This window comes from Pomacea canaliculata, linkage group LG9 (genome assembly GCF_003073045.1).
Source record: "Pomacea canaliculata isolate SZHN2017 linkage group LG9, ASM307304v1, whole genome shotgun sequence".
Taxonomy (NCBI): Eukaryota; Metazoa; Mollusca; class Gastropoda; order Architaenioglossa; family Ampullariidae; genus Pomacea; species Pomacea canaliculata.
The window spans coordinates 4,797,460-4,824,250 of record NC_037598.1 but is presented as its reverse complement, the minus strand read 5'-3'; the positions used below and the strand labels follow the sequence as shown (position 1 = coordinate 4,824,250).

The window sequence follows — 26,791 nt, the reverse complement described above, 5'->3', positions numbered from 1 at the left end:
TGCATTCTGCTTTTTTTTTTATTAACTCATGAGTACAAATTACAGTGTTTGAGTCGTTTAACTAAATTTTTCATTTTTTCAATGCAGGGTAGGAAAAAGCTGCAAACATGTATACAGGCACTTAACATACATTAAAAGTGGGCATGTAACTACATTACGGTGTATAGCAGGGGGAAAAAAAGGGTTGTATCCCAAGCCTTTTTTTCAATCTCATTGCCAATCAGTTTCACCATTTAAATACTCCTCCATGTGCCACAACCACTATTGCTCAGCAAGAGTTTACCGCTAACGAGGAATATAGTGGTCTCCTAGCTGGTCGATGAAAGGAGTAGGTGATGATTTTTTAAGCTTTACAATATGAAAATGTTGCAAAGAATTCAACATTCTAAGGGCAACATGTACACAAAAAGTACTGTCATTTTAAAAATTTTATAAGAAATTTTAAAAGAATATTTTATTTGCAAGTGAAAAATAGCAAATATTAGCACCCAAATGCAAAAGCATTAACAGTTGTGCTTGTTTGAAATAAGTGCAGTATTTGTTTAATTCCATAGATTTGCCTCTGCAAACAAATGCTTCACTAATAGAATGTGACACTAGATTCTGATGGTAATTTACTCTTTGGCTACAATTAAATTATAGATTAAACAAAGAATGGCAATTTTATGTTTGTCTTCTGCTTGATGGAAACATAAGCCATCAGCTAAATCAGTGTAAATAGATGTAAACCCAAATACTGGCTACAGTACAACACCACATGCATGCAGCAGAATTATGCTTATGGTAACTCCAAGGTATGAGTGTGAAAATAAATATTTATGTTTAGCAATAACCCTTCAGAAAGTACACATTGCTTAACTGATCTATTTGCACATGCCACCCACTCAGATATATGCAAGCATGCATTCACAAATGTGTGCATGCACACACACACACTAGGAGTTGTTATGTTTAAACAAAAGAACCACAATTTAACAACAGTCTGTCTATTGCTTGAATAACTCAACTTTTAATGGAGTCTCTGATGAGTGTAAACAGTTCTAGTGCTGTCATGTGGGTTTTGAGCTAACAAAGGCCAACTGAAAACCAGGTAACAAGCAGACAGCAGCTCTTTGTTACGTTATTTAGTGACCCTTCCTGACTTTACCTTTCTGCCTGTATACTTATAGTTTTCCTGTAATAGAAGTTGTTGATTGCCCTATAAAGGGAATTTTTTAAGGAGTACAACGGTATGCCTCGGTACACATAATATGCTAATGGAACATGATCAGGTCCTACAGTTTCCACAATTTAGATTCAAAGCGTAAAGTGACTCCTGGGAATACTCTATCTGCTGTGTTTTCAATTGAAACATCCACCAACATATGGCCCATAACTCAACTCATTTAGACAATCACATGATGTGCCATAATGGATGCCATGAAAAATGCAAAGCTGTGCCAAAGTAGATCAGTGTTAGCTACTGCATTCCTGTCCTGGGTACTTGCTGAGTACATCTTGTGCTGAGTCAGCTATCAAGATTTCATATCTGACAGCAATAAAGCTGACATAATGAAAGGCAGGTCATTACGCAGGTCTGATAAGATTGCCAGTCTGTCTAGCTGCAAATTTGTGAAGGTCTGAGCATTGCACAAGGGTGGCAACACCTGAAGGACATGCCCAGAGACCAAGGAATGTATTTGACCAAAGCCAGGAATGTAGAACCCAATTAACCCCCCTGTCCTGCCTCTAGCCATCCCCTGATAAATCCGGTATCTTCTTCCTGGGGGGACATTTTCCAGTTTCTAAGCAGGTTTAAAGCTACAATTTTCCAGTCTGGACAGAGCAGACCATAAAAAGAAAACTGCCTATGAGGCATTTTTGGTACTGTAAGCTGATTATTCTAGATTTCATGCTTTGTGTGCAATGAAAGTGTCACATAAGGGCAAACATCTCAAATGAAGCACCTTTAAATTCCTTTCAGAGTCGACAAGTAAAAAAAAAAAGCAGTGGTCACTGAAAGACTGATGTCCTAAATGCATGATACTGTGAATATAGACTGAAGAGACTTTTAAGGTGTGGGTACTAGGAAAAAATACCCCTAACAAAAATACATGCAAACCCAAATGAAAGAAGCATGTAAAAAAAAAAAAATTAACTGAAGTATAGTCAATCTGAAAAATACTTGCACCTCTTGTATATCATGCATCACAGACATTCCTTGAATTACTTAACAAGCAATGATTTCTATTCATTAAACACTTAATGGAAAAATGAACTAAATGTTTATACTTATGAGTATGATGTGTTCTTTAACAGCTGTCACACAGTTTTATGGGGATAGTAGTGGTAGGGAAAGTTGTACTCTTTATTTACACTCCAGATAAACTGCTTGACATCATAGATGTTCATTCTCTTAGAGAATGCAAACATGCCCAGAATACATGAACCAAATCCCAAGCTGATTCCGACACTTTCAAGCCCCAAGTTCTCAGCTTGTTTCAACCCAAATGTAGATTTTACAGGAGTTGATTAACAGAACAAAAAGCAAGTGACTGGTTTCAACACGTCTTTTGGTATTTTTTTTTTTTAAATACTATCCTCATCACAGCACAAGGCAAAGTGTCCCATTCAACAATACTTCAGTAACAACTCATTTCAGTTTTAAGTCTGGTTCAATTACCACTGACTTCATCTTGCTCACTGGGAGCAGGGTGAGAATGGATATAAGAGGCTCCATAGGCAGACTCCTCCCTATGGAATGCTCCCCCAGCCTCATTACTTAAAAACGCCAGCCTCCTACTGTCATAACTGGGTTGCATCTGGTCAGCATCCCCATGCATATCACAGGCACCATATTCTTCATCTTCCACTCCATTTTCTTCCTCCAGACCTTCTCCAGCCATTGCCTGCTGGTACATTTCAAAGAAATTTCTCTGACGCTGGAGCAAACTGGGGTCAACTGTAGTGGCCTCTTCTGCGGCAGCTATCTCAGTTGCACCTAATGCCATAGGACGGTCGGAGGTGGATGGAATTGATGAAGCAGAGGAAGGAAGTTTACACCTGCCTTCTTGTAATGGATTCTGGATGAAATTATTAGCCACTGCTTGAAGTGGAACTGGCTGCTGTGACAAAGAGCAGGGTTCAACAGATTTCACCTGTTGTGCATTGACATGTTTCACTCCATTTTCTGCTGATAATGTGAACTTTGAGTCTGCATTGACTTCTTGGTGCCCATCCATGGCACAGCCTCCACAATTTTTGTCACTGTCTCCACCATCCTGCATGAGGTAAGCCAGCTTTTTTGGGTCTGAAGCCATGACCCTATCAGGCCCAGGGGAAAGTCTTTCCTGCATGTTATGTTGGTCAAAGTCCTTTAGGTAGGCAACCTTCTTTGGATCACACTCCAAAATAACGTCATCTGACGAAGTCTGCTTATGCTGAGAAACACTGCTGGGGTCAGCAATTTCCTGCCTCTGATCAAACTGTTTCAAGGCAGCTAGTTTCTTTGGATCACATTGTAGGTCTCCTTCCACTTGCCCCTGGCCAAGGTTTATTCGATCAAATCGCTCCAGCTCAGCCAGCTTGGCTGGATCTGCTTCAGGAATGTTCTCATTTTGTTTGCCATCAGGCTCCCTTGTGTCAGGGCAGTTTGACAAACGAGAGATACGCCTCTTATCTGCTGCACTCTGCTGCTTGTCATATTCCTGCTGCAGACGGAAAGCAGGTGGAAGAGGCTGGTTTCTGGGGAACAATTCAATAGGGCTTACACCAGGAGTGGCACTGATACTGTCCTCCTGATTATAAAGGCTACCATCCTCATCCTGATTACAAACACTTCTGTTCTCCTTTCTGGACAGCATTGTCATGTGTTTATCATGGAAGTTTAAGGCACTGTTGTCCATGTTTGCAACTAAGCGATTATCCAAGTGTGCCTCATATTTGCTGGTTAGAACCAGGCTGGTGGCTGCCAAGCGGTTGTCCACAACAGGTTCTTGGTCTCTGCTAGCCTGACAAAGGGATGATGGCTGGGTGTTAGGTTGCTGGTCCTGTGGGGATGGTGCACCGGCAAGGTTGCCAATGCTGTGAGGTGAGCTAGTGTGAGACACGTGACAAGACCTCACAGAGCCTGGCAAGCTCTCTGACCCAGTGCTTCCTGAAAACAAAAGGCAACAGAAAAGCACCATTAGCACTGTCCAAAAAAAAAAAAATCTTTTCATCATGCAACAGCAAAACATACTAACTTGCTTATAATACCAAAGTGCAGCAAAATAAATTTTGTTACTCTTAACATGTTTCCTAAAATATGTTTCCCCAAAACTCTTGTTTACTAGAAAATATAATAATCCCCTAAAATCTGATTATCATTGATGGCATAATTTTAGTTTGGCCAAGCTTGTCTATACAAGCTTCTTTTTTTAGCATTTTGTTTTATATTTAGATCAGAAATAAATTTATAACACATGATAACACATAATGTTAAGAATCAGTACACTTTTATTCATGTTTGCATGAAAATGTAATGTTTGCATATGACTCCTTGCCATATCTCCATCTCCTGTGGTGTGCTAAAGGAATTTTTTTCACTTTTCCTATAATCACATTAGAGCAATAAAGAGGAACACAAATAAAAGGGAAGGATGCAAATGATTACATTCACACATTGCTCACACTTACCCAATCCACACTTCTGCCGGTACAGATTCTCCACAGCAGTTATCTCCTTTAAGAACTGCAACAAGGTGGAGAGAAACAACTTTAAAACTTTATACATTCACTAACAGCATGCATGCATCTGGGTACATCCAAACAGTCATTGCTCATACAAATTCACGAGCAGAACTGGACCTTTTTTTCTTTTTTCTTTGGGTGACATCCAGGATGACACTCAAGACAATTTGCCAAGTACCCTACTCATCCCAGCCAATATCCAAGAAATTTGTAAATTGTAAAATCAAATCAAATAAGGTGCATATCAAGCACCTGCTTTGTGTAACTGCACACTTCCAACAAAACAACGAAGCAAGCAATACTGCACAACTTGATCCTCACCTCAGTGCTGTCAGGTCGGACACGCTTCAAGTTGTCTATGCTTCGCATGATCAGATGTAACATCTTAAGAGCCACCTCCTGAGGACATTCCCCAGCACGACTGTCCAGACAGGTCAGCAGTTCACTCTCTTTTTGGTCAGCTTCTTCTACTTTGTTGTGAAAATACTCTGCCTGTGAAAAACAGCCAGAAATAAAGGCTACCTGGTTACACCCTAGAGAAGGCTGTGACCAGCATACCCCCTGTGTCTCATGCACACAAAAATTAAGGAAACATTCTTGTTTCTGTTGTAACCTCAAACCAAAACCCCCTCAGTATATTTTTTGTAAGTTATCCATAAGAAATAGAATGACAAACACTTCATTTTTAGACAAACACAGTGTTATTAGTCCTTGGTCATCATGGTATGAATAAGCAAAGCTCAGACTGATGTCACACAATGTTCCACACCAATTAGCATGGAATGGTCAGGGTGGCAGGGATGTAGCAACAATTCATAAATGACTATCAGAATAAGGGAAGAAATGAAAGTACCTTTGAGAGATTAATTTGCTATGAACTGTTGGCTTTAACAGATATTTTAAGCATTCTTTTGCATATTTTCTTCAGTTCAACAGTACTAGAAGATTACTCTGGCAGACACCACGTTTGATGGCAGAAATGGTACAAACTTGCAGGTTTTAACATCAATATCTAATACCAAAAATGCTTAACCCATTCAAAACTGATTAATCAATGCAACTGAGCAGTAGCTATAGTGATGCACCTGTGGGTGTGAACTGTACAGGAAGAGTTAACTGACAACACAAAGCACTTTATGAGTATGTGAAGCAAATGTAAATCTGTTTCTCCCAACACTTCAAAAATTGGCTAGATGGTGTGTTATTAGCATTATCCTTTAAAATAAAATTTTCATTGAGATAATGATGGAACTATTCTAAAGCAACATATGTCAACAACTCACCAGAAATGGACCACCTTCTCGTCTGTTGTCATATGCTTGCTCACCACTGTAGACTTCAAGTAATACCTGCAATGTCACCACCTTTCTAAATGAGCTTGATGTGTCTTTATACAAGCTTTTCTACGAATTAACATAAAAAAATCTATTCTCTAAAAAGCACAGAAATGTAGTCTCCTGTGAATAAGAAGAAGCATGATGCAAATGCTAGCTTTTACACATGGAATTACTTCACAGTGTGAAAAGGAAACAGTTTCTTAGGAGAGCAGCAAACAATGATTATTTTTTTTTTAAGTACTTATAACATAAAAGCTTAAAAGTTAAAATAAAATGTAGCTCAGTTTACCAAGATTATTTACCACTAGACATACAAAATACTTACCACCCCCATCGCAAAGACATCCCCCTTAATGGATAGAGATCCACCAGCTAAAACTTCTCGAGGCTGGTAGGCTTTTGTTCCATACAGCTTGCTGGTAACCTGAGCGCGAGTTATATGCGTATGCCTTTGTGATGATGATCCTTTCTCACAACCTGTTGCCTGCTCAGCTTGCCCCAAGTCCCCAATGCGAGCTTCAAAATTCTTGTCCAGAAGTATGTTGGCACTGTTGGTAAAAGAACAACATGTTAAACAGAAGCCAGGAAGAAATCCTAGCATTTAGGCTATCAGCAGACAAAACAATTTTGCTTTATGCAAAGAAAAAGAAAGAAAGTGGTCAAAATATTCTGGCATTATTACTGACAATAAAAACATTATGTTTCTACTAATTATTCTTATTATTAACTGCTGTTGATAGGGGAGAACAAACTTTAAAAGGTTGAAGCACAAATGGCAGAAGAAACTGAGTGTCAACATTCACTGACCTCTTGATGTCCCCATGAATTAGAGGCTGTTCTCTCATTGTGTGCAGGAAATGAAGGCCACGACTTGCGCCAGTCATGATGTTCAATCGTTGTGCCCAGTTAAGAGGAGCAGTTTTGTTCTGTTGGTGAGGACAATAAGAAATATATTTGAACTATGCCTGACGATGAGCTGAACAAACAGGAGATTTTACAGTGCACAACCACAAGATTGTCAGAAATTGTTGCTGAAAAAGTTCAGCACAATTAATACATAAAATAATCTACTTTTTAGGTAAACAACCTGATTTGGTGGGTTTGAGCTTAAGGTCTATACCTTGCACATGAGACGATCTTCTAGAGAACCATTTGGCATGTACTGGTATATCAGGCATAGAGAAGGCCCATCCAGAGCGTATCCATACAAGGTCACTAAATTTTCATGCCGGAATCTGTAAGTACAAAAAAAAACAAACCATTTGCACTATCTACACTTTCTAGCCCCTGCTGAAAACTCCTTCCCCCCTAAAATGCACTAATACAAATTGTGTACTATTTTGCAATGCATGGCAACCAAAACAATAGATACCTAAAATTTAGGCAACTACACAGGGTTAAATGAAAAAACTAACCGTAACTCATGGTAACCAGCTATTTGATGCCAATCAGAATAATGAGCAAGCCGAAAAAAAGGCTGAATGGCTTATGTTCACAAAAAGAAAAGAAAAAAAATCAGTGAAGCAATTCTTACTTGAGTAGGCATGTCATTTCCCTCATGACTTGACTAGACCTTTCAACAGTCGTCTCTGCAGTGTTGGCCTACATGTGATAAACCACAAATATATCAAAGTCAATTTCATAAACTCTTAAATAGTGACCTCACAATAAAAATAATTTATGTACCAGCCCACTGTCTCTGTAAAGCATCTAAATCTGATCCTATATGCATTGGCAGAATGACATGACATCTGAAGAGCTTGTAAACCAGTAACAATTACATTTTCAAGACCAGAACCAAAACAAAACAACAAAATTTTAAAGTAACTTTTTACCAACTATTATGAAATTTATTCTCACCAAAACAGCATAGTTCAGTTAAAACAAAGTTACAAAAAGTGCACTAAATCTCGAAAAATAAAAACACCAAAATTATTTTTGTACAATATCTGTGCATATAATGCACTTTCTTTTTGGGGGTTGGGCACAGAATGGGGAAAATAAATAAATAGATAAAGAAAACTCCCATATCAAAAGAATACTGAATTTATGAGCATCCCCCTCAATTTTCTGAAAATTTAAAGGTAACTGATCGGCCTAAAGTCTTTGTCAGTGTCACATTCCCTCATCTTCAACTTCAAAATATAAAGTAATTAGTAAATAAGAATTACTAACCAATCTACCTTCAAGAAAAGCCCTTTATGCTGACAACATTGCCACTTTTAGTGTCTGATTGTTTAGCCAAAGAAATATCTCACACTTGGCAAAAGAAACTTGCAAGATTCAGTCACCCTATCTTTCCTTGTTTAAGTTGTGGATTCCCATCCCATTCAGATGCCAAACATATGTAACAAATTCAAAGTGTAAAATACCAAGTAAAGTGCTTTTTAGAAATTTACCAACAAACCATCACATACCTCTGACATCCTTTTGACAGCACACTGGAGGTGCCGCAATATTCCAAAGTAAACAGTGCCAAAGGCTCCTTCTCCTATCTTGTTTTCCTCATTGAAGTTATTGGTGGCTGCCACAACTTCGCTGTAACTGTAGGCAGAAGAATCAATGATGCTCTCCATGTTTATGACCTTGGAGCTGGATAAAGAACCCGCAGAGCTAGGCAAACTAACAGAAGATGAACTGAAAGGAGAACCCAAGGATGAGATGCACTGGGAGGAGGATGCTTGAGCTGGGACATTTTTCAGACAGGGGACAGCAGTTGATCCATTTTTTCCTGGAATGACGGCAGGTGGCTTAATGTAGTTCTGGATCTGTCTACCACTGCTCTGTTGCTGGGTGGTGTTCAAAACAGAGCTGGAGGTTGTAGCAATTTTACTTCCTCCAGGAATCTGTTTTCCTGAGTACTGCTTTACTTTCTGTAAATCCATGCTTGCATTGGCATCATTGCTCGACTTTGGCTGATTAAAATTTACCTCGTCACTGCAAATACTAGACATAGAGCCAAAATTGCTTCCTTCTTTTTTACCTGCAGAGAGACAAGTAAACAAGAAAGCATGAAGAATAATGAAGACATACATACAATTAATGAGAATGTTTCTTTATAACAAACTATTAATATAGATATTAATATTAATACAATATTACAGCAAAGAAATCTTCAGTAAAATACATTGTAAGCTAAGAAAAACTTTATGTTGAGTTTAAAGGACAAAATACACAACCAAAGATATCAACGAGCCACTTTCAATATTAAAAAAATATTTTCTGGTAATCACATCCTACTAAAGGAATAAATTTTATGCTCGACTTTTATGAGAGTTCTTTACTAAGCCTATGTGTTGTAAATATACATACATATAAGGGTTCTCTGCTTTGTCTCTGCCTATTATGTCTGAAATACCTGTTACGTTGTGCAATTTTCAAGGCAGACACACCTACAAACAGGCCCTAAGCTAAAATGATGCCATGCAGCTGATTATATCTTTGTATGGATCTGGTTCTTATTAATAAAATCCATTTTCCTGATACTGTCATACAGACATATCAATCAGTTCCAACTGTGCTAATCTCCCCATATGCAGTAAAGCATACAAATCTCTCAATTGAAATGAGCAATTAAACAACATAGGGGAAAAAAATTAACTCCTTAAATTATTACAATTATTATTAACTCAATCAATATAGACAAATCGATGCAATAGAGCTGTAGCTATGAAGACACCTGCTTCTGCAGGTGCAAACTGCATAGGAATTGAAGAGTTTAGTGATATGCATGCTTTATTTCGTCTATTATCTAAAACTAACAGCTCACCTGATGGCATTCCTTTATTGCTATCAGGTGGATCCTGAGATTTAAGTCCTTTTAAACCGCTGCTCATTGCAGATGCCTGGGGTGGAACTACACCATTTACTGTACAACACAAGATAAAAAAATTTGAATCAAAGGTAATATTTAATGAATAGAGGTTTAGATTGGGAAAGTTGAGTATTTGTTATGAAGTAAACCAAATCACTTTATCTTGAAAGTTTACACACGAGTAGGCCTTTGCAATAATCCTCTAGGTCAAAAATCAGAATGAGTGTAGTTGAAATATAAGCTTTGCTTATTCCATCTGTTTTAAAAGCTGAGTTAGCTGAATCACACATAATTTACCATGTTATGATGGAGGAACTTGCTCAGAGTAATATCTCAATAATAATTAACTTTATTGAAGACAAGCAGTTATTAACACAGTTCACCCTTCATTTACTATATATCAATATGACCTCAACATAAACAGCCATAAAATTTGTTTATCTTTTGCCATGTTGTGCAAATTTTTTTCCACGGGTTGACTTTCAGTTTATAGCAGTACACCCAAAACCAAAATAAAAAACAGAATCTTCAATGATTTGCTAACACACAACTCACCATAATCCTCCAGAATCTTCATCTCTCGATAACGCCGAATTTCATTAAGACGATCATACAGTTGTCGGACAGTGGTATTGCGACTCCCTAGCTCCAACATAAGGCTCTTTGTGGGGCTGCCATGAAGTCGCATTGACTCCAACTCAAGCAGCCGAATATTCTCAAAGGTATAATTTGCTGCTGCCGCTGCAAACCACAATCAGAAATGGAAATTTTAGGTCCCTTTATGATTTTACATTGCAAACGAACTTAAGAAATTTCTTATTTAGTACATCTAATACCTATACATTATCTCCATTTTTTTCATTAATGAGCCACCTCCAACATTCTGACAACACTATATCTCTCTAAATTGTTTATATAAGAGTAGTTCATAGCTGAGTACTATAGCTGTCATCATTCATAAAGTAAAGAACATATATATAATACTTTGTGCAACAAGTATCCCTCATTTCATGTTTGTTTTAACCTTTCAATCTTTTATTAAAAGCGAATAACAAATTACGCTGAAGTCCATTGTTCTGTTAGGCGAACAGGTGTCAGAAATACCTAAAATTCATAGGTCTGATTCGTGTGTTTGTTTTTTTTTGCGAGTGTGCGTACACGATGATTAAATTATCGATAACGATCCTCCACATGTCAACACCACACACGTGCATCTGTTATTTCCACAGTAACGTGAGGTCAAAGTAAAGAACTAACACATTCTTGGTCGCCTCATTGACAATTTCATTTGAACAAATATTAGCCTGTATAAGGACGTCCTCCCGAAGGAGTGTCGGCCAGTAGGTGACCATCAGCTGATTGGCCGACGCCGACTTCCTTGATGTCGAAGTCGTGAGGTGAGGCGTGAGGTTATCGCCAGCGGGGAGAACGCTGGCTACAGGCATTACACACAGGCGCCATACTGCCACACACTCCACCATCGACTTACCTAAACTTTCCCATCCTTTGTCCGCGTCTAGCGACTGGACGATGCTGGAAAGTACGGTGTATGGAATTTGTAGGATGTACTTGTCAGCTCTCTGACCATCGCCAGCCATTTCGTCTGCAAGGCTGCTGCATCGCCTGAGAACACAGACACGCGCATTGACTGGTGCTTTCCCCGCTGACGTCATTCATGCATATGCATAATTCTACTTCCGGGTCTGCTTTGTAGGTCACTGTCGTTCGTCAGGTTATTCAGTGAGAGCGAGAGAGAAAAAAAATCAAGAATGTAGATCTTGGTGAAATGTTAATGAGAAAATGAATTATATTATTGAGAAATGGAAATTAGGATTTTATTGCAAGAGAGCAATGAACATGATGTTCAACCACGAATATGTATCTTGGACATAATTATACACACACCCGTGGACAGACCGACGTACACTTCATTCACCGATCGGTTTCGAAATACAGAGACATCATTTAAGAATAATAGTGATAAATGATGACTTCCATTAAAGAATGAACCTTCAAAATACTTACAAAAATAATAAATACATGTATTTAGAGAAAGGCATTTTAACTGGGAGCGGAGGCAGTTAATGTCTTTATTTGTGCATTACATTCAATTATATGCATTAAATAACTGTCTAAAAGTTTGTGACAAAGTGTTTGACGAAGTGGTTAGAATGCTAGTTTTTTGAAGAAAATAACACCAATAACATGGAAATGCACAGCACTGCCCATTCTATAGTTAGTGCGCAAAAAGCAGGCTCATTACACGTCTGAACGATGTGTTAATTGTCTCTCACACACACACAGAGGAAGCGTTATATTCACTTAAAGTTGGTGTGGTTACAGTATAGAAAAAAGATAAATGTATGTCTAACATGCATCTGCACACAGACACAAGGAAAGATGGAATGAAATCAGAATCAAAAAAAAAAAAAAAAAGGGGGGGGGTTCTTAAAATCAAGTCGCCGATGAAATGATTTCTAACTGACTGCACATACAGTCTAATTTATTTCAGTGTCTCTTAATATAGATGTTGCGTAGACTAATAAGGACGTGTTCACATCGGGTTTCACATTTCTCGATGTGTCTGGGCTGCTGGCTGGAAAACGGAGCGCACTCCTACACTGACACGCACACACACATCATTTCTAAAAATACGCTGGTGTCCGACTGATGGAGATGAATCAGTCTTGACACACGCATACATTCTTCATGTCCTTTCTGTACTGATAGTGCGTCTTCTCTTCTTCATCATCATCATCTTAGAGGTTTATAAAAATAGTCAGAGGCACTCTGTATATAATGTAACTGAAAATACAGTAAATCTGCTTCCATTACAAAACGCTTGTGTTTCTTTTTTAAATTAGAAAGCGTAGCCTTGACCTGTGTTTACAGAAGTACACAGCAAGAGACGTGACGGAAAAGAGCACGACAACAAACGATCCTGAATCAACAAACACACAAAGAATGGGCGAGTGAGACTTTTCTCGTTAAATCGACGAAATGCGGAAAAGGCGCTTAAACAATCGAAATAAAAATTGCATTGAATGTTCAGTATTTTCGTAAACATTTTTTTGCCATTTCTATTTGGTTCTGCATGGGATGGAAACTACCAATATTGAAGATCGACGATCGGTGAGATTTACATGTATAGGTAAGTACTTGCGCCTGTGGGGGGTTGGGGATGGGGATGGTGGCTGGCAGGAATGAGAAATGATGCTCCAACCACCTAATTGCGGACGAGGAAGTTGCCTCCATGCCCGTGTCTATAGTTTATCACATTCTGACCTTCATCCGTCAGTGTCTCTCCCAAGCCGGTCGTCCAATGTTCTTCCGCCTGTGAGCTCGAGGGTGAGCTTAGGCTCTGTACCCCACAATATGACCGTCATACTGGTGTACCCCGAAATTTGTATCCACAGTGACGAGACAGGAAATATTCTACGAGGAGCTAGAACGAGCCAGAAAGGCATCACCCAAGAAGGACACTCAAGAGATACACTCCAAAACCATTGCAACTCACCAGAGGGAGACCCCTAAGTAACCCTCGTTTAGCCGATGACATACAGGACCTCACCGATAAGCTCGCCACCAGCGAGAGTGCTTACAGGATGGAAATCAGCACGGACACGAGAAAAGTAATGGTGAACACCACCGTCTGTGTGTCTGTGAACACCACCGGACCTGGCAAAGTGGAGATCAGCATGATAGGAGTACAGCAGGAGGAGGTTCAGAGCTTTAAGAACCAGGGTTTGACCATCGGGACAGACGACAACTGTGCGGTGAACATTTGTCTCAGGATCACGGCAAAATATGGAAGAGCAGAAGTATCACTTTAGCACCAAATTCAATTCATACAAGTTCCTAGTTGTTCCCATCATACTGTAGGTCTGTGAAAGGTTCACCGTGCTTATAGAGTTGAAGAGACGGATCCAGGCCACAAAACACAGACCCCAACAGAGAAAAGTCTCGGTCTCTAACACCTCAGTTCTCGGGGACAGAAAAAAGATTAGAGGACGACCTCTACAGCGGATGTAGGCTCTATATCCAGTATTCAAAGCAGTGAGGTAGCAGACATATACTGAACCTTCAGTGGGCCAGATACAGCGCCACACGACACTACATACTGTGTAAGAAGTGACATACAGGAATTTATCTTATACTCTGACTCGAACCTAATCTATATTAATCCATCAAAGGTAAAGGTGTGCGCGCACCTGCATGGTACCCGTCGCTTTCATCTTTCAGTCGGTTAGATTCATGCTGTTCGCTGAACACTGGTTACCAACGCTGGACCAACAAGTACACGAAAGGCTGGAATTTCGTCTGGCCACAAATGTCTGCTCCATGAGATGTGCAGATGTAGTGTGAAGATAAAAGTGGAAGGCAAGTTTAAGTTAAACACAAGAAGACTAATGACCAAAGGAATGTTATTAAAATAAAAAAATAAAAACCCACCACACACCCTCTATCAGGGGCGAGGATTTCATCTACCAGCCATTGTTCTCATGACTAAGAAATGTTCATACCGGTATAAGCAAGCCGGAAATAAAGCCTTGTGGTTAATGACAACGAAATACCAATTGAATGACAATGCCATCGCAATCTCACACCAGACATACATACAGTTAATAAATAGAAATAAAGAATCACGTGATTCAGGTCGTTTAGGTCATTGGTAAAAAGTGCCATGATTAATGTGTCCTCCACTAAGGTCGACAGTGAGACTTTAACAAACTGAATGCAACGGATTTTACACACAGCTTCGAGTATCATCAAGTTGAATTATCTAGTCGTTCACATCGCAAGTCTATGTCGCAATATGAGTGGAGGATGTTTATATTACTCATCATATTCTCAGTGACTTCAACTAAAAATAAGCACAGAGTATACCATGTCAAAGAGTTTGATATAACAATCATCAACATAACCTCCCATGGCTCCCCCTTTGTGTGTAAGAGAGAGAAATGAACTTTGTCCACACAGAGAAGAGACATCAATTATAAAACAATACACAAAGTGTCTTGCGAATCGTATCATCAAGCGAGAGTACAAACATTTCATTGTTTGGCTACACTCACACCACGACAAGTACTCAACTGAAAAAGCTTATCAAATGAAGTGGTAGACCTACACTTGACAGTCACAGTTAAAAATGTTCAGGTGGGAGTGGGTAGCTGTATGACAGTATGGCCTCCTGCCAGGTGTCTTTCTACACCTCCGATAATGCCGTGACCGTTAGGTCGTTGGGTAGCGAGGAGTTAGTAGCCACACCTAGCTATCTCGGGGTTTGTATGAGTTTTGTAGGAAGGCGGGGTAGTTCGTTATCGGAATTAACGAGATAAATCGCTCCACCAACAAAGAACGGGATGCACCTCCAGCTACCCCTTCCCCCACTGCTTTCGATCCCCCCAGTCCTTGTCAGATAACCGTTGTGCTCCCTACCGATGTGGGTGTGGAGGGCCTAGTGGTTAGAGTAACGGTGTCTCAAATCAGAGGCGCTCAGTATCCGGTTCAATTTCCGTGTGACGCAGTGTTTTTTTTTTTTCCGCCGGTAGACACAGTTTTGCCATGGCTGCCTGCACCTCAAAACGCTTCCAAGGTATATTATACGTCACTGATGTTATCTTTGAGAATATTAACCCCCAAACTGTGGATGGAAACAGGAGTGACATATCTACATCATCCTCAGGTCTTGCACGGTATGTACCCCGTAGAAAAGTTCGACAAGAAGAGCGAGAAGAGCTGAGTGTGGTGTGACACCTACAAACACTACAGTCACACCCAACCTGTCAACAACGTGCTGATCTGGTCACATGTCACGTGTGTCACTGGTACGTGTCACGATTCACTCGCACGTATTGAGTGAATGTTCTAGGTCTTTACTCTCTGAAACTTGTTTTCTTAACCTAACAGTAAACAATGTTTGTGCCAGTAACAGGACACGCGCGCACGAGTCAGGAGCGAAAGCTTTATCATAGTAAAGCAGCCGGCGCTGTGAGTAGGTGCAGAGAGAGAGAAAAGCAGCGTGCCCGAGACGAGATCTGAACCCAACGCCTCCAATCCTCACTGTATTGGCGACAGGAACTAACCGTTGCGTCAACGGTCCGCCATCGGAAGCAGATGAGGAAACTTGTGAGGCAGAGTGTGTTGGGGGTGACACATACAGTTCACCATCTACACGCCCAGGTCAACCTGCCTCGCATCACGTTGCGTCATCTGCGTGACTGGCACGTGCCGTGATTCACACAAGCCACTGAGAGAATGTTCTAGAGAATGTTGCTCGCTTCCAGCCACACAGTCTCTCCAGACATGTTTACCATAATACAGTAAACAATATGACAGTAACCTCACACACACACACACAAATGTATATAGTGAACACTGGTCATCAGCGGTTGTTGCCATGCCAACCATGTATCCAGTCTCGCATGTATATAGTCTCGGGTCACTCCACAAACCTCAGCTGAAAACTTTCTTGAAGCGAAAAATAACATTAAAAAGAAAATCAAATGGTAAGTTAAAACTTACCTAGAGGAACAGAAGCAAAGATGTCAACGCTGCATCCAAAACGACCAATGTCACCTTCCATGTGTCTGATGGCAACACTGGTCACGTGACCATGTCATCATTTAAAAATAGACTACTGTTATTTGTTCCGGGTTTTTATAAGCTAATTATAAATAATCCTCTTCCCACCTTTATTCTTTTTCAAGGCTGGACGTTCACGCTTTGTTTTCACACATAAAAGTGCTCATAAATTTCTCTGACTATGGAAATCAGCCCTAGCTGGTCATGTAAGGGGTTCAGATATGGAGATCATCGTTTCTTGAGGTCTTGTAGTTTGTGTTTGAACACAATCACAAAACAGGAAATTACTATTGACGTTCATTGTTTCAAATTTGATCTTTTTCATGTTAAAAATGGTCGGCTACATATTTTCCTTCATTGTCTTTTGACATGTTTATGAACCAGAGAAGATGGGGGAGAGAATCTTTAAAAAATGGGGCGTATTCTTTAGGGGAAAGATAATTTCAGAAGGGGGCACATGAACAGAAGAACTCCATTTATACGCGCTCACTGAGGTAGAGCAAACCATGTTCACAGGCAGCACTTGCACTTGATAATCAGGGAAAGAAAATAGTTCCTCTACTTGTAATAAACTCGAGAAACAACCAACAAGAGGCTCTCGCAGTTGCCCATTTGATTTCTAGCTTCTCGCTTTGCATTGTGGGTTGCCAGGACGCCATTCACATGCAGTCAGAGAAGAGGGAGGGGGCGGTGAGACTGGGGGCATGGCACTTGGCGAATATGAAACAAATGCCAACGTTCATAAAAAATTGGGGAAGTGTATCAAGTTCTCAGGAGCTGTTGATTCTGCCGATAGCATAGGCTTCTCTACCTCCCTCCACTCAGCTCTTTCCCCGCTCCCCCCAACCCGTGCAACCTTTAAAGGCTGACCCGAGCGCAATTTTTTAAAGTGCATTTAACAAATTATACTAATTGGTAATTAAGTGTAAAACTACTCTGGTCGCGTTTTTCAGGTTTTGAAACTATGACTTCACTTCCTGTGACGTCACAAAGTAGGAAAACTGATTGGACAATGATTTACGCATATTAGTAGTTGTAGCAGTACTACGCAACCTCCGGTTTTAAAAGTTGAAAAGTAGCATTAGCTCATAATTCATTAGAACTTTTTTGATTGGCTAATTTTTGTCAGTCGAATGCTCTCCATGTAACCAGTCAACTAATTTCTGATTTAGTGCGCATGGGAAGATAGGATTTTCAAAAATGGTCAAAGAGCAATTTAAGTAAATCAATGTCTGCATAATTTAAAAAAAAATAGTAACGCATCTTTTTAAAATCAACTTATGAGAATGCTATGTTAGTAATTAGCAGTTTGAGCTTAATTTCCTTTTTTCGACCGGGGCTTGCCTTTAACGGCTGCTCTGATTGTCGTTTAGCAGGGAATGCAAATCGTACCCCACAAGACCGCTAAGGTCAGGTGTCTACACCCGACCTTTGGGTTCAAACGTTAATTGCGCAGGCACAGTGTGAGAGTAGACATAAACACCAATCTTGCCAGTGACGATACACCGAGAGATTACAGACTGTGGCACAGTTAACAACTGTGACTGAGTCACGTTCACACGGAAAATACACCGTGTTGCAGCATTACAAATGTCAAAGTTCACACACGTACACAATGGGAACTGGACGTGCTAGGCCTTATCTGGGTGGGGCAGTAAGTGAACCACCATGGTATAGTCGGGTTCAACAAAACAACAGGACGTATCGCCAACTTTTTTTATGCAAACATCAGCACCCGATGATACAAAGATAGTGTCAGGAGAGGACATGGAAGACTGGGTGCATCCAAATGCCAAGATTCTTCACGCAGTTGTTTTATTTTGTTTCGAGCTGTGTACTATGGGGTTAGATGTACATGCGTAGGTGTGTGTGTGTCAGTGTGTGTGTGGGAGGAGTGGTGAAAGAATGGGAAATGCTCACATCACTTAAAATGAGGAAATCTTCATTGTGGGTTTCACAGACAAGTTCATAGAAACTGAAAGAGAAAGAATTAGGGGCGAAAAGGGGAAGATAGGGGCTGATTTATAGCTGATTTATATCTCTCTTCCATCGAGGAATCGCAGCTGCAAAAGGCATCGAAATATGAGCAGAGTTTTGCAGTCGGGTGCCGGGTGTACTTTCCCGTTGAGAAGAAAGTGGTTATCTCTGTGCCCCTGGCAGAAAAGGGTAAGACATCTTTGCACGGGAAAGGTATATGTGATAAAAATACAGGGATCCATAACTGCAGATAATGAGTGAGATATGTGAAAGAGAACTTCATACTGTCATCCATCCATTACTGCCATTATTACAAAGTAAATCTAGCATAACACACCGACACACACACAAACACATCTGTTTATCTTTACAAAACATTTACATGTTGGAGGTACAAGAATTACACCATATCATTTATTGTATGCTACTGTAGATAACAGATAATGATACCATATAACTCGATGGCCATTTTAAACTTTCTTCAACTAAAACTTTTGTATGGAAACTAAGTCAGCATCGCATTATTTTTTCCATATTAGCATTTCAAGAAGAAACTAATTTTCATTGTTTTTAGGGAAATTGGGATGAATATCATTGTACAGCGGTCAGGGAGACAAGAGGTGTGTTTTATACTACACACACATACATACAGCTTCACTGAGAAAGTTTTCTGATCTGAAATGTTGGTACTTACATGGTTGATGTGGCCTGCACAGCGCAGTTTCTACCCGAACATCAGTCGTCAAGACTAACCCAAAGCCAGAGTTCTGCCAGTTCCGTGCCAAAGTAAAGAATATACCTTTCCACGCTTACCCACCAGTTATATAAGTTTTTGTCTTCCAGGAAATACGGGTGTAAAGATACATCCGGTTGCGGCTATGGATTGAAAGGAAGAACTGAAGGACAAAATGGCGAACTTATTGAAAGATGGGATTTAGGATTAGGAAGCGCATCAACTCGTTTTATTCACACATACAAGCGCCTAGCACTTTCAGATCGTAACAAACAACAACAGCAACAACAACTCACGTTTAGTCGTCTGTTTGTATTTTCCTCCAATTTTTGGTGTTTCTCTATACCTTAAATTTACATTCCTTATATGTCTTCAAGACCAAGTGTGTGTTTGTGTTGCCCTTGAAATTGCATCTATTCACTGTTGTCTTTCCTTGTTTTCCCCTCTCTCCCTGGGTCTAAACACGGACAACTTTTCACTGCATTCAGGCACTCCAGGCTGCATCAATGCAGCTCCACCCCTCTTTACCCCCATGTTGTCTCGCCAAACTCTTCCTCACTTCCCTCTCCATCCTCCGCCCCCAAACACACACACCTCTCACTGCCACTCAACTAAAGATTCATCAGTTCTTTCTACTTGAGTTTCTCCTAACTGCTCAAGCACTTAAAGGTTAACTTTGTAAATCTCTCCGACACTTGACCTTTCGTGACACTGGCATCACAAGGGTTTCACTTTCTCCTAATGTGAAGTTCAAAGCTTACGGTGACAAATATGTCAAAGTAGATGACACAAACTTTTTACTCCAAAAGTTTTCTTTTCTCCTATCGTTTGATTATTCAGTCTTCAGTTACAATATTAACTTGTTTATTATGTGTCTCTGCGAAACCTTACGTATTTTATTTGTTTCTTTTCACTTTTAATTTTTGTGTGAAAGTCATTCAAAATTCACTTCCTGTTAAATTAAGATGTACTTTCTCTTTCTGTTTTCACATTGTTCCTTAAGTCCAGAAAGGAAGCATTTTTAAATTCACACGGTCTCGAACCCATTAAACCATGCTCTACTCACGTTTTTATAATTCATCGAAAGTGTGAGATTAGCACCTTTTTCGGGAAATATTTTGGGCACCTTTCTTATTGTTATCATCACCAATGCAGTTCATATTTTTGGTTTGATTTGGAGAGACGCAAGCTCCAATGAAAAACATTGGATACCAGAAGAGGTAATGTGTTTTGTCATGTCAAGAGTTTAGTCTTTCTCTACTATAAAATTGACAGACCACGTCTCCATGTCAGTCAGAAACACGTGAAGAGTTTATGGCATAGAAGCAAGGAATAAAGTACAATATTCGGTATTAAAAATATGACAGCATTCCTACAGAGTAGTATACGTGTGGAAAGACAATGTATCCCGATGTTGTGTCAATGCCATTTATGTAGTTTGTAAAAGACAACGGTTATCTCGTTGTTTACGACAGTTTGGTGTTGGTGATTCGCTGGTAGTTTCGGGATTTATTGTTTGCAAGGGGGTTGTTCGTAAAGGTGGGGTAGAAGGGAGCCAGGACCTGGGGTCCCAGGAAAAATATTAACAAATGTTCAACGAGGATGATTTCCACTGATGAAAGCAGGGTCCGCAGTCGGGGAGGTGTGGCATCATTGGCATGCATGACATGGTGACTTTTTCCTTTTATTTTTACCTGGACATCAAGCCCAAACTCCCTTCTTCCCATGACAGATGGGTTCAGAAATGTACTGAATACAGACCTTTCAAAGAGCTACAATTATAAACTACAATTACATCCTTCTTTTGGTTTGTTTTCCATCTGTACCTACAGCCCTTGCAAGTTCTCTGTAACGGTCTAGTGGTGAGAATAGTTTTCATTATTGGATAAAGTGCAAGATACCATTTCCACAAATCTTGGTGAATACATTCTCTCCGCCCACAGAAAATAACACAAACATGATTGTACACAGACACGTTTATGCCGAGGGCTTCAGCCAACGGGAGAGCTACGACTATATCTTCCTTAGGCGTTTGTGTACAAACTTGACGTCACAGTCATTGACCTCTTTGTCACAATGGCGTTCTAAGGTTTTAATATCTTACTTTCTTCGACTCTTATATTGTCTCATAGGGTTAAACTAACGTTTTAGCCAGTTTCCCTAGGCATGACTTAATTTAAAAACGTGAAGCAGTTTTGATTAGTTCTTTTTCTAATTCGAAATACGTAAATGTTAAATTAGTTGAATGATGGCGGAAAGCATCAGAATGTAATTTTCAGTGCATTCTCAACGGCTTATTTTTCTTTTTGGATATAAAACAAAAGACCTTTGTTCGCCTGAGGCATGTTTAGTCCACGTGGGAAAGATGGCTTCCTACAACCTGGCTAGAGGCCATTATTCTGAATGTGATACAAAGAGGATGCATGCTCGCTGTTACTAATTTAGTGTGCATTTGAAAAATGGGGTCCTCCGAACTGAATTCCGGTGTATGTGCACGGTGGGGGATGAAAGCTAGGCAATTCATCGTAACACTAGACAACACGTGACACACATGGGTCTGTATATCCCAAAGCAGCCTCAAGTTACTAATTTATGTTAGGACAGCAGTTACAAGTGCTGCACCTTCACATCGTATCCCTGGACTGTTGGCAGACGATTTTTTCCAAATAACTGCTAAAACGAAGCATTAGACAACAAAGCTTCCGGTTTATTCACACTCTTTGTTTAGGCTCGCCGAGACTAACAGCGGATCACTTCAGAGGCTAAGTGTTGGTCTTCGCAGACAGACAGCAGTCCACCTATACACTTCCATGACATCGGAAATTGCTAGAACGACACCATCTTTACTGAGACTTGCTGTTGGACACGCCAAAATGACAATGTTAACTATTTTAAAATTTTTCCTCAAAAACACTGAGTAACGTGTAGTTTCATGCCCTGAACACGACCTTCAATAACCAGACTGCGGAACAGCGAGGGTGAGCCACTCTATAAATCACAGACCAAACGACATCATCCACCGACAAGATGTAGGAAGTCGCCGTTTGCCTTGTTCCTTCCGCTACACTGTTTTTAATGATTATTTTAAAGATATGCAGGCGTAGTTAATTATCCTTGTTTTGATTCCGTGTTAGGAGTTTTACACTAATAATTCTTCCTTCTATCATTCACGATTCTGCGGTCTTCACTAGTAATTACTCCTACTCATCAGTCACAAACACACAAAAGCAACTCCCTCTAAAACAGACAAGAAGAATGCAATTATACGAGTACCTGTATGCACTCACGGGTGGACAGCTAAATATAGTAACCTTAACCGGACATACATCGTCAAACACTCACTAACACGCACACACCTGTCATTGGCCACAAGTCCCAATAAATAACATTTCCAAGGCCAAGCCAGTGGGTGCAACCAAAGGTTAAATACCATGATTTTGTTTCCTAGGTTTACTTCTAACCTAAGATCTTTCCAAGGCTGTTATAGGTTTAACAGCTTTTGTACAGGTAATCACAACAATGTCGTTAACAAACAGGAGATGGGAAGTGAGACAGAGATAGTCTCAAACCTATTTGTCCGAAGTATCGAAACATAAACCTTTCGGCACTCCCCTGTCTCGTCATTACATACAGCAGCCTGTAGTTGGAGAGTACATATGTAAACATATCACATCCGGTATACATGCTGTGTATCCCCACACCCCGCCATCCACCCATCCCTCCTTCGTTCAAATCCTGCCAGGCCACGGACTTGTCGGAGGCAAGGCATCATCAAAACAAAGCAAAAAACTGCTGTAGCAAAGTGAAAACACGAGATTTTCCTCCCGGAGTCCCCCGTTCAGCTGCCGGGAACAGGAAAAACTGAGGCGAGAGTGTTTATGATGTAGGTCATGTTCTCGGAAGGTCGCCTGCGCAGTAGAGGGTTGGGTCTGCATCAGAGGGCAAGGGTCAAACATGGAGAAGTTCGTAAATACATAGCACTGCCGACGAACTTGTCGGAGGCACGGAATAAACAAAACAAACAAAGAAGGAGCAATACAGGAATGAGACCGGTCTACGTATACATCAGACACAAGTGTCCATAAAATTATTCTCCCAAAGGGAATTAAACTATTTTGCGTGACTTGACTTGGGATGAAGGGGAGACGGACACATTTTTTTTCAGGAATGTCCTTAGCAAAAGTATTTCGACGACAGTTGGTGTTATTCACAGAGACACTTCGGTCTGTCTTGGGAACGAAAGCAATTTTGACAGACTTGTGTTTGTTTTCCCTTGTTTATAAAGTCCGAAATGGATTTGGGATGGGAAGGTTCTGGAAAAATTGAGGATAGATATTTTCGTGCCATTAGAGTGGCAGAACTAATTAATTAACCAGTGACAAACGTATGACATACGTTTATAGAATAAAGAAAGAGTAAAAAGGCAGGAAAAGTATCGAAAAGATATAGGTCACTTATTTCTCTGTATTTGTATGAATGAATAATTTGTGCGTGTGTTTGTGCGAGTGCGCACGGGAGGTGGGGAATGTGTGTTTATGATTTAATAGAACACGAGCTAGATGATGCATATCCGTAGTGTTGCTAAAAATATATTTTAAACACCTAGAAATTGCATGATAACTACATGGTACTGCCCTCGTTATTTTGGTTCAAGAAAACTAAAGAACCACATTGTTTCCAAACAACAGACGTTAAGTTTAAACCGACCGTCGCGTGACTCAAGTCCTCTTTTCCTGCGTGGAGACATGACCGGGGATGTATGACGTATGACAGGTCTCGTCCGACACGCTTCATTACTCACATTTGTCCCCACGTGACGTCAGAGGGGTCACGGTGAGTTGCTGCGCCTGTTGGCGGCTGGCAAGATGCACCTGCGTTGACAACCTCTGCAGGCATCCGTTAATCGTCGTGTGTCGAGGACAGCACAGAGGCGCTGCACTTCCTTCAATGTGCATGGTCACGTGGTAGCCCAACCTCGATGACCTTTGATCCCTGCTACACGCCAGGTATGAGGAAGCGGCGATCGAGCCGACTGATTGGAGGACTGAAGTCTGAACCCGGAGGCAGGCCGGTTCGGTACCAGTGCGGAGCAGTGGGTCTTTACCCCCATTTTTTTTTTAACCCTTTAACCTACAGGGATAACGATTGAAGTCTACTTTGACCTAGTGTACACGCATGTTGACTGGATAATTAACGCAGTAATTCTTGAGCTGGACAAGAGGCTTACAGGGGGATAAAGGTTTTTTTTTTACACCAACTCAGCAGTTAACGATATAACGAAGAGGTGGTCAAGATTACACCTCGTGAACAGGTAGCACTTCCAGAAAAGACAAAGGTGTGTGGTGGAGGCGAGCATTGAACCTACGACAAACAACTGTCATTGTCATGAGCCACTGGACCTCCTGATTGCGACATGCTGCCTCCACGCTTCCTGGGGGCGTGGGGGTGATGTAAGGCCAAGCACGATGCACACACATACATGGGCATCTGTCAACGGTGGGGAAGAATGTAAGCAATAGGTTGACGGATCACATGGCGGTAATTAAAGTGCAAATCATGATGACGTCTGTAAGAACACGTGTATCCTTGTTCAGAAGCCTATTTGCATTCAGGATATATTGAACAAGATAAACATAGCGGGCAAGCACGTGTGTATGTGTACTTTAGTTTACACTAATTTCTGTATTTTTCATGTCACACAAAGACTTTAACATTATTTCAACCTATGCTTACCACACTCACGGCAGAATACTGCAGCAGACATGACTGGACTGGAACTCGGTCATCTGACTTATCACGCGCGATGAGGTCAACCCGGGTGTATGTGAAGAGGGGGTAAACAGTCTTACTATTAGACCATACAGTGAACTGATGATGATGATGATGATGGTGATGACGATGATGACGATGAATCGTGTGAAATAAAAAACAGAAATAAAGAGAACAGAAGAAATAAGCCACGTGCATGCAAATGACAAACAAAGGTTAGATCATTAAAGTGTTGTCACAACCACACGAGACTAAAATATTTGCTGAGTTAAACGCAGTTATTTGCTATTCTCTGTATGCTACAATAATTGCTGCTAATTACAATGTAACCTGCTATGATAGATGCTTTTATTTGCTATGTTAATTGCTGTTGTTTACTCTATTTGCGATGTTAATTGCTGTTGTTTGCTCCACTTGCGATGTTAATTGCTGTTATTTTCTATGCTCTTTGCTGTGTTACATGCTGTTATTTACCTGCTGTTTGTTAATTAAGTACGGCTGACCTCTGCAGGATACGAAGTAGTGTTATTTAACCGTACACAGCGCCGGGTGACTAAACGATTGACTAACTCTAGCTAACCTTTCACCTTTTTACACACCTTCCGGAGAAGCACCTAACCGACACATCCCCGTATTCCACCTTCTCTCCCTCATCATCAACTTACTCCCCTTTGGTCCCTTGACCTCCGCCCCCTCCCTCTCCAACACTCCTCCACCCAAAGGCTTATCCATCTACCCACACATCCGTCTCCTCGGTTAAAACAATTCAATCAAACCTGGACTTACCCTTCAGGCGCCGACACTTCCTCCACGCCATCACTAACTACATCGTCAGGCAGCCCGGCAGACGACAGCTGATTAAGAGACGAGTAGCCTCCTCCTCCTCCCTCTCCTTTGCACCAGTCGTCTTCCCCTGGAAAAGACACGAACGTCAGGCTCGAGGCAGCGACGGTCGTTGTTGTTGTTGTCGCCGCCGTCATTGCGGTCGGTTTGTCCACCACGCGCATGTTGTCGGCCTTCGATGTCCAACAGGCATCTGCCGCGCGTGCAGCAAGTCGGTGCGAAGGAAACCAGTCGTGGTGCGTTTGCTGTGCGAAAACCACTTGACCCCGCTGCCACCGATCTCTAGGAACCGCTCGCTTGCTGCAGCAGCAAACAGCTCGCAGTCGTCTCACCAGACCAGTCTCTTCCGTGCACGCGCTTGCAATTCCGGACCGTTGGGTCACAAACGATGGCTGAAGCTGAACAAGGTTGAAAATTTCGCTAAATGTTTCCTTCTACCTCGTCAATCAGCCGAAGTATCAACAATAAAAACAAAAGTGTCCGGGAGGGAAGAAAAATATTTCTTAATGTTCAGCTACAGTTTACGAGGCACGAACCAGACTTCTGTTTCATTTAATAGTTTCATGAAACGCAGTCAGCTGGAGCAGAGATCAGACAACCCTGGTTGGTTTGCACATCATCGTTTCCTCTCTGTAAACACGGATTAACCGACACTCGACAGTCCATGTACACTTCCTCGTTCGGAAATCTTAATTCCTCGCACAGAGTTCCGCGTCAGTGAAATAGTTGCAAACTCGTCATAACGGTACAACCGTTGTTAGTCCGCTTCATCTTCCCCGGAGAGTGACAACGGTTCCGGTCTGTTGGTTACCAGACGACAGGTCTGCCAGGAGCGCTGACGTCAAAGACGAAGTCAGGAGTCCATGTGTTATGTAAGCAAACGTCGTTGACGATCCCAGCGATGACGTTTCGGTTCGTCTGTAATAATGGATTTCCGGCCAGCTGTTGAGGTTGTCAGCACTGACCAGCACGTAGAATGTTCCGGCTCGTCGCCAACCACGGCCCTCGCGACTGTCGTCTGCT

At 41.0% G+C, this 26,791-nt stretch overlaps 1 protein-coding gene across 3 annotated transcripts; it reads right to left on the bottom strand.

Annotated features, from left to right (window-relative positions):
- Positions 1 to 4: 4 nt before the first annotated feature.
- On the bottom strand, positions 5 to 26,791 carry LOC112571551. 3 transcript variants are annotated; one of them, XM_025250606.1, is made up of 13 exons: positions 25,712 to 26,791; positions 11,351 to 11,484; positions 10,417 to 10,602; positions 9,817 to 9,915; positions 8,465 to 9,030; positions 7,582 to 7,649; positions 7,168 to 7,282; positions 6,855 to 6,973; positions 6,373 to 6,595; positions 5,994 to 6,059; positions 5,032 to 5,202; positions 4,657 to 4,711; positions 5 to 4,135 (listed from the first exon to the last, which is right to left on the bottom strand). In XM_025250606.1, exons 1-13 carry the CDS (start codon positions 25,930 to 25,932, stop codon positions 2,655 to 2,657), a joined length of 3,504 nt encoding a protein of 1,167 aa, XP_025106391.1. In that variant the 5' UTR covers positions 25,933 to 26,791; the 3' UTR covers positions 5 to 2,654. The 3 variants fall into 3 exon arrangements, with proteins under 3 accessions (XP_025106391.1, XP_025106392.1, XP_025106393.1); XM_025250607.1 differs by lacking the exon at positions 25,712 to 26,791 and adding an exon at positions 23,958 to 24,075; XM_025250608.1 differs by lacking the exon at positions 25,712 to 26,791 and adding an exon at positions 16,387 to 16,445.

Excerpts from the sequence above, each read along its gene's own strand:
- LOC112571551 (XM_025250606.1), bottom strand. The coding sequence starts at position 25,932 with ATGCGCGTGGTGGACAAACCGACCGCAATGACGGCGGCGACAACAACA. Across the intron at positions 10,603-11,350 it reads CAAAGGATGGGAAAGTTTAG|CGGCAGCAGCAAATTATACC; the intron begins GTAAGTCGATGG and ends TGTGGTTTGCAG. Across the intron at positions 9,031-9,816 it reads CAATAAAGGAATGCCATCAG|GTAAAAAAGAAGGAAGCAAT; the intron begins GTGAGCTGTTAG and ends GTCTCTCTGCAG.